Source organism: Canis lupus, chromosome X (genome assembly GCF_003254725.2).
Source record: "Canis lupus dingo isolate Sandy chromosome X, ASM325472v2, whole genome shotgun sequence".
NCBI classification, from domain to species: domain Eukaryota; kingdom Metazoa; phylum Chordata; class Mammalia; order Carnivora; family Canidae; genus Canis; species Canis lupus.
This window is the reverse complement of record NC_064281.1, coordinates 38,215,066-38,229,592: the sequence shown is the minus strand read 5'-3', so window position 1 is coordinate 38,229,592 and position 14,527 is coordinate 38,215,066. Positions and strand designations below refer to the sequence as shown.

The 14,527-nt window shown below is 42.9% G+C and overlaps 1 protein-coding gene across 2 annotated transcripts in view; it reads left to right on the top strand.

The window, feature by feature from the left end:
* The window catches only part of EFHC2 (EF-hand domain containing 2), a 195,008-nt gene that overhangs the window by 111,890 nt on the left and 68,591 nt on the right, over nucleotides 1-14,527 (top strand). For both annotated transcript variants that reach the window (XM_025468792.3, XM_025468796.3), the window contains one exon: nucleotides 2,604-2,734. In XM_025468792.3, the coding sequence (XP_025324577.1) occupies nucleotides 2,604-2,734 (131 nt within the window). The remainder of the gene's footprint in view (nucleotides 1-2,603; nucleotides 2,735-14,527) is intronic.

The window sequence follows — 14,527 nt, the reverse complement described above, 5'->3', positions numbered from 1 at the left end:
AAAGCACTAGTATGGTGTTGCTGTTCTGTCAAACTAATGTTTCGATAAAATCTTGAGTTTTTTAAGTGTGGACCGGTTTGGTGTGCAAACATGTACATTTGAGAGATATTGCCTAATAGTGAAAAATCCACCTAGAAACAATTATTTTTTTTAAAGATTTTATTTATTCATGAGAGAGACAGAGAGCGAGGCAGAGACATAGGCAGAGGGAGAAGCAGGCTCCCTATCAACCGCTGAGCCACCCAGGCATCCCTAGAAATGATTTATTTTAAAAGTCTGCCTCTAAGTAATAATATTTATGTGCCAATTATATCTATACTTCTATATCTATATATCTATATCTATACACAGTACCAGTTCTGTTTCATTTTTATATAAAATGCTCAAGGGTAAGTTGCTAAGATCAGTCTCTCTGTGTTTATCATATCATCCTGTCTGGGTCCTCTGAGCAGCAGGTACCAAGGCTGAGTTAAATAAACAAGGGATGTCCTGGGAGAAATGCATATGAAGGATCAAAGAGGAGGGAGCAAGAGTAGGTGGGGAGCCTGAGATGTAGGTCTGACTCCTGAGAAAAGAGAGGGAAGGAAGGAGAGGTGGGTGCAGGAAAGGCCTCAGGACAAGGAAGGAGAGGTGGGTGCAGGAAAGGCCTCAAGACACGGTGCAGCTCTGAGAAAGTGTCAGTCAGGCCGATGGGGAGGTGGAGCCTGGGAGCAAAGGCTGCTCACGGAAGTGCCGGAAGTGCCATGTCAGGCTAGAATGGCTCAGCTCTGGTGCCCCTGTTGCACTGTCGTTGGGAGGAGAACAGCCTGGGCAGAGTATGGCCGAAGGTATGGCAGGTGGGGGCCATCAGCTCTTCTCTGCAGCCTCTCTGGATAGTAGGCCCAGACAGCACCTTCCAGCGCCGCTGCACCGATTGTCCTTTCGCAGGGTTAGGACTTGGGCTTGTCGTAAAACCGTGAACTGGTAGCCCTTCAAAAGCACTGAATTCAGTCAAGAGGTTCAATAATAGGGCAGTTAGATTGCTGGAGACCAGCAGGCTCGGCTGGGAAACGTGGCTCCACGCTTCCTGGCTGAGAGGCTTGAGACCCATATTTTCCCTGAGCTCCACTTTGCTCATCTCTACACAGCTGACCCGTTTCAGAGAATTAACTACGAAGAGGAGATGCAGTAATGTGTGTGAAGCACTTAGCTCTGGGGGGCCCATAGCAAGCTTAGGGTACAATTTGCAATAGCTATTGTGAATTAGGACTCGATTTTCAAACACAGGGTGAACCTATGTGTTAACATCCGTGTGTGTGTGTGTGTGTATATGCATATACGTACTATATATGTATATATGTATTGTAGGTGTGTATTATATATGTATATATGTGTTATGTATATACATGCAAATGTTAACATACTATATATGTTCTCGTATAGTTTATATAAATACTGTGTGTATATGTATATATATATGTGTCTATTTGATATGAAGGGCTTTTCTCCTTTCAGAAAGATAAAAGCAGGGTAGGACATTATCTGGTATTAGCATCTCAAGTGAAAACTGCATTATTTTAAAACTACCCTTAACAAGGGCTTTCTAAGCAGAAAAAGATTAATACACTCTTTTTTTTTTGTTTTTTTTTAAGAGATAGAGGCACAGAGGTAGAGTGAGATAGAGAATATTAAGCAGGCTCCAAGCCATAAACTGAGCACGGAGCCTGATGTCGGGCTCGATCTCACAACCTTGAGATCATGACCTGATCTGAAATCAAGAGTCAGCCTCTCAACCAATTGAGCCCCCCAGGGACCCCAAGATTAATATACTCTTTAATATCTTTGCAAAAGAGCTAATAGATCCAATCACGGAAATAGATGAAAGGCAATGCAGAACGGTGGGGCGGATGGGGGTCTGTGATAGGTCTCAAACCCCCTGGTGGAAGAGAGACCTTTATACTAAATTAACATCAATGTTTTTAATCTTTCATGTGTAATCTTCTCTCTCTCTCTCTCTCTCTCTCTCTCTCTCTTTAAGCTCTTAGCTGTAATTATTTACAAGCTTATACTTTACTGGATTGAGTAAGCAGTATTTTTACAGAGTCTAAAACCTAATCACATGGTAGGAGACAGGAACTGGGGGCTGCCAGAGAGTGAAGGTCGGGGATTCCAGTGCATATGGATCTCTTGACACCCAGCTGTGCTCTGTTCAGTGCATCATCTGATGGCCAATAGTCCCCAGGGGGGCCCACTCTTGAGATCGGGAGAAAATGAGGGTCCACTTATCCAATTGTGAATCCCCATCCTCTCCATTAGGGTCTCCCAACATAGTCCAAGGGTTCAGGTGAGAAGGCTGAGGGATTGTTTTCTGATTCCTGCAGTTTACTGTCCCTTAAGCTCATTTTTCTCAGATCTGGGCCTATGCTGATGTTGCTCTTTGTCCTAAACTGCAACTGAAGAGATTTAATTCTAGTGGTATTTCCTCTGCGTTGGTCTCTATGGACAGCCATGCCCAGCTGTGCTCAGGTTCAGAGTGTGAAGTCTCTTTGCTGGCCATCAGAAAGATTGGGCTCCCTATGTCTCAGGCATGTTTTAATATCCTTCCTTTCCTTTCCCCCTTCTAGTTTCCCATGAGCAGCATTGAACTTATCTTACAAAAGCTGAAAGAAGAAGAATCAAAATCCAGAGAGATCAAGCAGGTATTTACAGCCGCTGACTGCAAGCACACAAAGATGGTGGATTATAATACATTCAGGTAAGCCAGATGCTGCCAGCAATACTCTGTTTTCCCTTCAAGATTGTCTAAAGAGCAAAGAACAATTTCTTCCATAGTGCTGCCTAACTAATTTACTACATGCTTTTTATTAGGACTTGACATTTCTTTGTGTTTGTACTACGTTGTGATCAAGTTCGGCCCATTTCTGGTAAAGTTTTTTCATTTGCATATAAAAGAAGCTTATAGGCAAGAACAGAGAGACAAAAGCATAGAAAGTCAGTTCTCCTGGTCTCGTGAATCATGGTATTGAAGGCTCCAGGAATGCTGGGAGGAGTGCATCCGGGTGAGAAAGGCAGAAAAAAAATGCAGCTAAGGGCACCCTTCTGAAATCTGGGGAACAAAGGGAGAACAGCTCCCTAGGAATGTGACCCATTTGGAGAAGACTGGAAACTTCCCTGATTTTTCAGAGAATAGGTGATATGTATGCATCTGGGTGTAGGTGTGCTTATACACATCTGTGTGTTTTGAAAAACAAAAATACAGAAATCGAAAGAAAATAGATGACAGTAGTTAGAACTCTAATAAGAAATCATGAGCTTTGCTGTTTTTTCTCTAAGGTAGAGTTGAATTCTGGGACTGTCCAGTGGCTGACCTGGGCAAATTGCCAAACAGTGGAAACACAGGGAAATTCAAATTCAGGATCTAGTACAATTGTGAGACTTCTTAGCCTGAAAACAAAGTGAATGGAGTGTTCAGGAGAATGTAAATTAAATCATGGATGTGAGGACAAAGGGGACTTTCTCTTTAGGCTGAGAATTCTAACTCCTGAAAACAGTAGTGGCCAAGAGCTATATAGGAAACTTGCTGGAGTCAAGATGTGGGCTGACCAATGAGGAATTGACCTCAGGAGAGGGGGGCAGGGTGGGGCTGTGTTTGAGGGGGTGTCTTTCCAACTTTGTGTCTGGAGTTGCCTGTTCCATCAATACCTGGTGACTTGAGGCCACCATCAGGCCCGAAGTATACCCCAAACTCATTTGTTTTAACAAAGCTCTTTTGTGTCTCCAGAATGTTCTTTTGAGAGAAACAGGACATATTTTTATTGTTTCAAATTGCCAACCTTCTGGGATCAATAAGAATTTATAGCTCTTTGTTATTGTTCATGGTTGTACACATGTTCATGGCCTTTTGGAAAATACGTGGAGACAGAGGAAAGAGCAAAGACAATTGCTCAGGCTGGGGTCTAATGGCAAGCAGTGGAGGAGGAAACAAATTTCCATCAGAAATGAGGGAGTGGTTTCATTTTGTTATTTTGTGTCCTTTTACAAAAGCATCCATTGGCCAACACATCAGTGCAGTCTGTTGGAAACACTTTAGGGAGTTTATGGGACTTTCTGGGAGGCACGTAGGCCGGGCAGGAGATCCAAGGAGGAAAAGTTCTCTGCAGATGGAGGCCTGACCCTGACTGTGGGTGGAATAAAGGGCCACCAGGCTGTGTGATTGAGGACCGCCTTAAGGCAGTGCCTGCTCAGAAAAAACCAGCCCCTCACCCCCATCTTTAGGCCCTCTGCTGGCCAGGAATTCCTTAAGATGGAAACCAGATCGGGTCATGCCCAGCCTGCAGAACCCTTCAGTGGCTTTGGTGCAGCCGGCTGAGCCCCAGTGATGTGACTCTGTTTGTGTTGCCAGTGTTAATCACTTCTTGTTCCCCAGCCTTGGCCTCTGGCCCTGCTGGCTGCCACTCAGTTTCCCAAATGTGTCAAGCTCTTTCCTGCCACTGAGCCGATGCACACACCCTTCCTTCTGCTTAAAATGCCCACACCCCAGTCGTTTCTAGGGCAAATTCGAAGGCTCACCTTCAATGGCACTCCTCCCAGCCCACTCCCCAACAGAGGCTTGCTTTCTGCTTCTCCTGCCTAAAGTGGATCACTCCCTGTTATCTTTAGCCTTTTGTTGCTCTTTTTCACAGCATTTAGTACATCTTGCAATTGCTTTATTGAGACATTGGTGCCAGGGGCATTTGCACCTGTGTGTCTCCTGTTCGAACAGGAACGGCCTGAGGGCCAGGGTCCTCCTTGGAACTGTTCGAGGGCCCATCCCTGGCACCTAGCCCTGGGCTCAGTGACTGTCTCAGTTTCCAAATGGAATGAGGAACTGCTAGAATTATTCTTGGGCAGGGGTGGGGGGGTTGAGTTTGGAGGTGGTGGTATTGCCTCCAGATGAGAGTGTGGGTCAGAAGTCAGGACATCCTGGTCTACGTGACATGTTGGGGTCAGGCACTGTGCTTTCTGTCCTTGGCCCTGGCTAGTGGGGTCCCTAGCTCAGAGTCTTCACCTTTCTCTCATGCTCCTTACACCCTTTCCCCGGGGAAAGGCAAAGGAGCCATACCGCTGGATGCCGTCACACCGCACCAGGTTTAGCACTGGGTGCTCTCCCTAGCTCCTGGTTTCCTTTTCTTTTAATTTTCGTGTGCGTGTTCGGTGTACTCTGGCTCTTCTCACCTGATCGTAGCCTCTTTGAGAGTAGGGACCCTTGCCTTCTTTTCTGCTTTACCCTTCCCACTTCTTACAGAGCCTGACAAACAGTAGGATCTTAATGAAAATTCATTGAGTGGCTACATCTTACCAGCCCTTGCTGCTTTTGACTATTACCTGGGGGCTGACTTCTGCATATTCGTTGCTCAAGCTCAGACCTTCTTCCTGAAGTATAGATCTGGAAAGACTAATGCCATCAGGATGCCCCCTCTGCCCCCCCGGAACCCTTGGATGTCCCTTAGGCATCTCAAAATAACTTTATCTACATTAACCTCATTTTTTTCCTCCCATAAAGTTGTAGCCCGGGAACCTATCTTGGTAAAGGCCACCATACATATCCTACCATTCACGTGGGACTCTCTTGAGAACCGTGCAGCTAACTCTCCTTTTCTTTACCCCCATCCACCCACCCTACCCCCCAGTTTTGCCAGAGCGACCTTCCTACAATCTGATGATTTCTTTCCTCTACCCTCAACCCTGCATCCTCATTGTGTCCAGAGATAATCCCATTCTCTCAGTATCTGTGTGAATTTGGTCACAGTCTGACCCTTGCCCACCCCTCCCCCTTATATTTCTATCTTACTAGAAGGCTTTTGTAGAAGCCCCCAGTGATCAAGTTCTTACTGTGGGCCAGACATGGTGTTAAATGCATTTCATCTCCTAGCCATGGGTTCCCCTCCGCCCCATTGAGTTGTAGACTCCCTGGCCTCCACTGTTGGCTCCCTCCGAGTTCTGTGGATGTTTGTTGAATCATCTAATGAGTGGTCCTGTTTCTCAGGAATGTTCCATCTGTTGCAAGTCTGCAGTGAGCAAGCAAATAATTGACTGCCTTGCACTGGGGAAGGGCAGGCCGTCTCTGACTGGAGGGGAGTCGGGAGCTAGGCCTGACCCTCACTAGCCAAGCAACTTGGGCACCTTGCTTTGCCTACCTGCACCTCCCTTTTGCCCATATCATGGTCTCTATGGCCCTTTCCAGCACTGACATTCTGAAGCCCTCAAAATGTCAGTTTATAAATGCACTGGTAAGGTGTTTCCCTTCGGCGAATATGTGCATTGCAGGAATAGGCAGGCAGAGACAGGACTCTGCTGCCAGGCCTCCAGGCTTCACCTCTGGGCCCCAGGTCTCTCTCCCCCGCGTTGGCACCTGGCACCCTTCTCGCACACCTGGGGACTTAGAGCCTCGACCTGTTCCGGGGGCAGCGGTCCAAGCTTTTCCCTGTCTCCTTGGAGCTTTGTGCCTCTCTCAGGGGAAGCCAGGGCATGGGGGCTAACCAGCCACTTCAGCAGGAGATGCCTTGACTGATAACAGATGAACAGAATCACGTGGGGGCCTTCTGGAATGACCTGAAGGGATGCGGAGACAGGTGGGAACAGGAGAAGGTTGGGGAGGAAGTGTTCCTCTTCTGCCTTGCGGGGGTCGCCAGTTCTGCCTTTCCCGAGTCCGTCATCCCAGGACCTATCTTGGTCCCACCTTTACCAAGATAGGTTCCTCGGCTACAAGATAGGAGAGTGCGGAGAGCCTTCTTCAGAGCCTCGATACCTCATGAGCAGATCTCATGGGCAGATCTTGGCAGGGAGGTGGGCAGGGACTAGGCTTGGCAGGCCCAGTGCTTTGTGCAACTGGGAACATGGTTGGGTGAGGCTTCCCCATGTGGGCCCTGGATTCTGAACTGTAGGCTGCAGCAATAGCAGCAAGAACCCCATGCCAGGGAAGATGTCTTGGCCAACTCCTCTCTGGCCACCTCCCCAAGCCTCGAGCTTCAGCTTAGAGATGACCCCTACCCCAGGTAGCCTCCATATGTTTCGGTTTTCTGCATGCTTACCTTTTCTCCCCACTTGGGCAGAGTTCCCAGAGGGCAAGGCCTACACCTGGCTCACCCTGGTGTCTTTCCCAGCTCCCTCCTAGACTCAGGGTCTCAGGCCTCAGAACACATAGGAAGTTACCACATAGTTCTTAGATGCCCATCATCAATTGTAGGGTCTGGATATTTCTTACAAATGTCTATGTAATAAATGTCTTCTAAGATTTAGAGTCTTGAGAAATTTTTTTCTCTTATAAAAGTAAAATTCTTCCTGGGAGAGGTAGTACACTATAAATGCATCTGATTTTGGACATGCTGTCCCAAATCCAAATCTCAGCTCTACTATTTGTCACCTTGGCAGCCATAAGTTGCTGAACAATGTTTTCACCTGTAAAATGGGGGTAATGATATCCACTCTGTAGAGCAGTTGTGATGAGTAAATCTGATAATGTATAGAAAGTTCTTACTGTAGCATGCTGTGGTGTATAGTGGATGCTAGAAAATGAAAACCCTTTGTCCCAATAGTTGCCACTTCGTGTTACCAAAAATAGCGATAGAAATCTATGTCCTATTTTTGATATTTCAATTAAGTTATAGGTTTATCTATGATGAGGTCATTGAAAACATTCTTTAGGGGCACCTGGGTGCCACAGTCCATTGAACATCTGACTCTTGGTTTTTGTTAAGGTCCTGAACTCAGGGTTGTGAGATCGAGCCCCGTATCAGACTCTGTGCTCAGCACAGGGTCTGCTTGAGATTCTCTTTCTCTCTGCCCTGCTCCTCCTGCTCATGCTCTCTCTCTTTCCCTCTCAAATAAATAAGTAAATATTAAAAAAAACCATTCTTTAATATATGAGATTGGAAAAAACTCTCAAAAATCTTGGAGGCCATAAAGGTGGAAAATAAACATCATTGTTGGTGGACTGAGATTGGGAAACATTGTTATAATCCACCCCATTACTGTCCTTTACTTCAAGGAAGAAGAATATAAATTTAGTGCTTAGAATATTGTAATGATCTCATCCTGATTTATCTCAGACAATTCTCTCTCCCTTTATGTGGTTTTGCTCTATCTTTATTTGAATAACTCTGTGTGTGTTGTTAGGGGCATTTTTGTTGGAAGTCTAACATCTCATAAGGAAGCCACTAGGCTGTGAATCTATATGAACAAAAGCAAAAACTATGACAAATTCCAAAAGTACTTAAACATCTATTCTCATCACAAACCAAATAGACACAGTATTCATAGCATATCTTTGAGATGGGAGCCTCGGCAAATGTTTTTGGAAAACAGCGTCTTGAACCTTCCTAAAAGCATTAAATATAAACAATGTGATGTCATAGAAAAAAACACTGACCTGGGAATCAAAAAGACCAAGATCTTTGATTTGATTCTGTCACTGCCTGATGGTGTTCTTTGTATTGGTAAAGCCTTAGTTTTAAAAAGCAGAATCCTCTCTGGCTAGCTAAGCAGAAAAGGAGTTTATTAAAAGGATCCTGGGTGGTTCACAGTATCATTGGAAGGGCTGGAGAAATAATCCTGAAACTAAATTCTAGGACCAGTGCCCAGAATTGGGCTGCAGAACTTGTCTGATGGGAAAATGGCCTCTGTTACCACTGCACCAAACACGACTCAATGCTACATTTCCACTGCTGCCACGAACTCCCCATTTAACCACAGCCATCACTGCCACCCCTTCTGGCAAGCTCACATCCTATGCCACCGCTGAAAACTGGATCCCTCTGGCACCAAACGTGGTCTACACCTAGTTGGTTTCCCCTATTAATCCCTTCCAAGTCAAAGTCTTAATACAAGCTTCCTTGATTGGCAGAGCCTGGGTCACGTGCATGTTTCTAACTGTAAGGAAGGCTGGGAAATTAAGCTCTGACTTCCATGTTGAGTGATAGGGGGTATAATGTGAGAATTTCCCCCCAAATAGAAGGACAATTTATTTTTTTTTAAGATTTTACTTATTTATTCATGAGACAGACAGACAGACACACACACACACACACACACACACATACAGGCAGAGACACAGGCAGAGGGAGAAGCAGGCTCCATGCAGGGAGCCCGACGTGGGACTCCATCCTGGGTCTCCAGGATCACGCCCTGGGCTGAAGGTGTGCGCTAAACCGCTGAGCCATCTAGGGATCCCCTAGAAGGACAATTTAAAAGGTACTCTTTTCAGGGCACCTGGGTGGTTCAGTCAGTTAAGTGTCTGCCTTTGGCTCAGCTCATGATTTTGGGGTCCTGGGATCGAGCCCTGCATTGGGCTCCCTGCTCATTGGGGAGCCTGCTTCTCCCTCTACCTCTCTCCCTGATTGTGTACTTTCTGTAGAATAAATGAATCATTTAAAAAATAAATAAAGGGCCGCCCTGGTGGCTCAGCGGTTTAGCGCCACCTTCGGCCCAGGGCTGATCCTGGAGGCCCGGGATCGAGTCCCATGTCGGGCTCCCTGCATGGAGCCTGCTTCTCCCTCTGCCTGTGTCTCTGCCTCTCTCTCTCTCCTCTCTGTGTATTCTCATGAATAAATAAATAGAATCTTTAAAATAAATAAATAAACAAACAAATAAATAAATAGTACCCTTTTCATTTGCTATAATAGCAAATCCAAGCCAAGATGAGCCAAACAGAGAACATAAAATATGGATAGATAGGGATTAAACTCCTTGTCTCTTACCAAGGAGTTTGGTACATGCAAAACACTTGCCTAATCTTATCACTTTGTAAATACTGTTCTGACCCACCAAACAGCTAAACAAAACACAAAGCCCTCACCTGCAGTCCACTACTTTCGCAATCTCTGACATACCTTTCTGAGTTTAAATTGCCTTAAATGAAAGTATTGGTTTAGCTTCAGTGAAGTTTCTAGATTGGAAGCTAGCAGTTGTATTTAGTTTGGCTTTTGTTTAATGTTTTTTAAAGTTAGGAATTTAAACAAAAATCTATATTATTTAGCGCCTCTTGAAATATAGGAACTAAACCTACATTCCTCGTGGCAACAGTCAATTGGGGGAGACTGGCAACTGTCCTCTTTAGATACAGCCTGTTCTCTGCATTTCTTCTCAGTCTCTACAATTCCTTATTGTCTTATACCTTCTCCCATTTATCTTGTCTGTGTGTCCCAGTGGGTGCTTAGCTATATAACCTTTGGATTAGATCACTATAATGTCCCTTCCAACCATAAAATTCCATTATTTTATTACCCTAGATATAGTGGAAATAGGCATTTAGGAATCATTGTATTAAGAGCCCAAAGTAGAACTGAAGGCTGATTTTTAAAAATTTTTCATTATTTTAACTTTTTTTTTAAAGTGAGCATGTGAGCTGGGGTGTGGGGAGGTGGGCAGAGGGAGAAGGAGGAAGACTATATTTTTTTAATGTATATATGTATGTATGTATTTATTTATTTATTTTTATTGGAGTTCAATTTGCCAACATATAGCATAACACCCAGTGCTCATCCTGCCAAGTGCCCCCCCTCGTTGCCCATCACCCAGTCACCCCAACCCCCCCGCCCACTTCCCCTTCCACTACCCCTTGTTCATTTCCCAGAGTTAGGTGTCTCTCATGTTTTGTCACCCTCACTGATATTTTCACTCATTTTCTCTCCTTTCCCTTTATTCCCTTTCACTAATTTTTATATTCCCCAAATGAATGAGACCATATAATGTTTGTCCTTTTCCGATTGACTTTGTTCACTCAGCACAATACCTTCCAGGTCCCTCCACGTCGAAGCAAATAGTGGGTATTTGGAGGAAGAGAATCTTAAGCAGGCTTCATGCTCAGCACAGAGCCCAACATGGGGCTCTCACGACCCCTAGATCATGACCTGAGCCAAAACGAAGAGTCGGACACTTAATTGACTGAGCCACCCAGGCGCCCCATAGCACTGAGGATGGGTTTTTAAATTAGAATCTGTATATGATTGTGCATCTAAAAATCCAAAAGGCTAAATTTAAAAATGGTTAGAACTATGAAGAGTATTTAGGAAAGTAACTAAATGCAAGAAAATGACACTAAAAGCAGTAGTTTGACTTTGTACCAGTAAAAACCAGTTAGGAAATGTTCTGCATGGGAGAATACTATTCACTGTGGCAACAAAAATTATTAAGTATTTGGGAATGAACTGGACAAGAATGTGTAAGACTAAAATGAATACAATTTCAAAGCTTTATTATATCTCTGAATGGGAAGACATCATTGTAAAAATTCTAATGTGTGCAAATTAATCTGCAGATTTGAAGTAGTTCTAATCAGAATTACAATGTGAGTTTTTGTTGTTGTTAGATTTGGTATTGTTTTGCAGGGTTAGGGGAGAGAAATTAGCTCATTGATTATGAAGTCCCTCAAGAAAATTAAAGGATTGAGAACATGTTGAAAAAGTAGAATATTTAAAGTCTAGGTACTAGACTTTATATAATGTGTAGATATTTGAAAACGTTGTAACATACCATAGTAGAGGCATAAACCCAAATCAGTAAAATACAGTAGAGTTCATAAAAGATCCATTTGTTTTGAAGATTTCACCTTTTTTTTTTATTTGAGAGCAAGAGAGAGCAGAAGCAAGGCGAGGAGGAATGGGAGAAGCAGGCTCCCTGCTATGCAAGGATCCCAATAGGGGACTCCATCCCAGGACCCCGGAGATCATGACCCAAGCCAAAGGCAGACACTTAACCAACTGAACCACCAGGCACTCCTAACTAAAAGACCCAATTTTATGGGTTTTATTGTAAGATATGGAGAACTTTTCAAATCAGTAGTGATAGAATGGATTATTAATAAGGATATTAGTGACAATTGGGAAACATTTAATACATTTTTATTTTGTGGTAGGGCATGGTTTCCAAAAACCATAAAGGAGAAGTTGACTGTATTGACTACAGGAAAATTTTAGGTTTCTCTATAGCAAAAGATGCAATAAGCAAACTTAAAAGGTGAGGGACAGACTGAGAGAAAATATTTGCAACTAGTATAAGAACCAAGGAATTAACATTAAGGATTTATGAAAATCTCCCATAAAAATCAGACAAAAATGGGTTAAGAACAGGAGAATAGACCATTCACAGAATGGATACAAATAGCCTTTATACCTATGAAAAGATGACCAATTATGGTGCAAGATGAAGCAACAATGAGATCTAATTGCCACCTATTATACCAGCATTGTTTTTAAAGAATTATATAACTGACTCCTGATGAGCACGTAGGATAATTGATGCTGTCATTTTCTGTTGATCTAGGAGTTTAAATTGGCTCAGCATTTTGGAGGACAGTTAGCTGTATCTGGCTAATGTTTAGAACCTTTTACCTAGTGATTACATTCTCAGAAACTTTATATTCAGAAAATATTTCACAAGTGGATTGTAATAGATCTTTGTGTGTGTATGTGTGTGCTTGCACAGGTGCACATGCACGCAGTATTTATTGTAGCAAACTTTGTAATAGCAAAGATTTGGAAAAATCAAATGTCTAACAATAAGATAATAGTTGGATACATCCTACCACGTTAATTTAAGGCAGTACTATTTGACTATCGGAAAGAATGAGGTAAACAAAATATGCACACCCGAAGAAATACTCAGTGTATTAGGGAGGAATAGCTAAATAATGCTGCAGGTTTATTTGAAGGTTTACTTCTTGCTCACTCTATGTATCCACTGTGGTTGTTGGGGGAACTGTGTTCATAGTAGTCACTCCAGGACTGAGGCTAACAAAACACCCACTACCTTAAACGTTGGCTGATCACTGTGCCAGAGAGAGAATGTTGGAGGGTCCTGACCAACAGATTTTCAGCTGGGCACAAATACATATCCTTTACACTCTCAGTGCAGTGACCAGTACTTGCCAAATGGCTCTACCCATGTTTTCAGAAGAAAGAGAAACTAGGGCGGCTCCAGTGGCCCAGCGGTTTGGCGCCATCTTGAGCCCAGGATCCTGGAGATCCGGGATTGAGTCCCATGTCAGGCTCCTTGCAAGGAGCCTGCTTCTCCCTCTGCTTCTGTCTCTGCCTCTCTCTCTCTGTCTCTGTGTCTATCATGAATAAATAAATAAAATATTTAAAAAAAAAAAGAAAGAGAAACTCTGTATACAATGGAATATTCCCCAGCCATTAGAAATGACAAATACCCACTATTTGCTTCGAAGTGGAGGACCTGGAGGGTATTATGCTGAGTGAAATAAGTCAATCGGAAAAGGACAAACATTATATGGTCTCATTCATTTGGGGAATATAAAAATTAGTGAAAGGGAAAAAATGGAAAGGAGAGAAAAGGAGTGAAAATATCAGTGAGGGTGACAAAACATGAGAGACACCTAACTCTGGGAAATGAACAAGGGGTAGTGGAAGGGGAAGTGGGCGGGGGGGTTGGGGTGACTGGGTGATGGGCAACGAGGGGGGGCACTTGGCAGGATGAGCACTGGGTGTTATGCTATATGTTGGCTAAGTGAACTCCAATGAAATGAATGAATGAAAATGAATGAAAGAAAGAAAGAAAAGAAAAGAAAAGAAAAGAAAAGAAAGAAAGAAAGAAAGAAAGAAAGAAAGAAAGAAAGAAAGAAAGAAAGAAAGAAAGAAAGAAAAAGAAAGAAAACTAGATATTGGTGAACACTACTGGCTACCATATATATATGTTGTGCTGTTTTGTAGAGAAAGCCAAATTCAGAAGTTTGTTTCATATGATCATATTTAAGAAAATATTGAAAGGTTATGTGTCCATTTATATTTATGTAAATATTTCAAGGAATGTATATCCTTTGAAGAAATTCTAACAGGATACACACCAAGCACTTTGAAATTGAGCATGCCTCATTCTTTGATACTTTTTTTTTTTTTAACAATAAGCAATTTAAAAAATTAAAAAGAAAACAACAAATAAAACCCCAACGAATAAACCAAAAATCCTGGGCAAAAAACACTGAACAGTTTTCTAGATATGTTTCCTGAGGCAAGAGAGATAAAAGCAAAAAATAAACCATTGGGACTACATCAAAATAAAAAGCTTCTGCACAGCGAAGGAAACAGTCAACAAAACTAGAGGGCAACCTGTGGAATGGGAGAAGATATTTGCAAATGACCTATCCATTGAAAAGTCAGTATCCAAAATATATAAAGAACGTATATAAATTAACACCTAAAAACCAAATAATCCAGTGTTTAAAATGGGCAGAAGCAATGAACAGACATTTACTCAGATGACCAACAAACACATGAAAGGATGCTCACCATCACTCATGGTCAGGGAAATGCAAATTTCAGAGGCTCAGAATCACAGAGCAGGGTGTGAGCTATTCACTTGATCCTCTACTCTGATTATTGATTAGAGTTGAATAATTCTCATGTGCTCACTTAAAATTCTTATATCGCAGGTCAGAATCTTATATTGCATACCAGAATACTTATATTCTATTGTAGAAACTCTAGTGTTTTAAGATTAAATTTTGAGATAGAGTGATTTTTTATAATTTTTAAATTCTTAACAAATTAGCAATGAA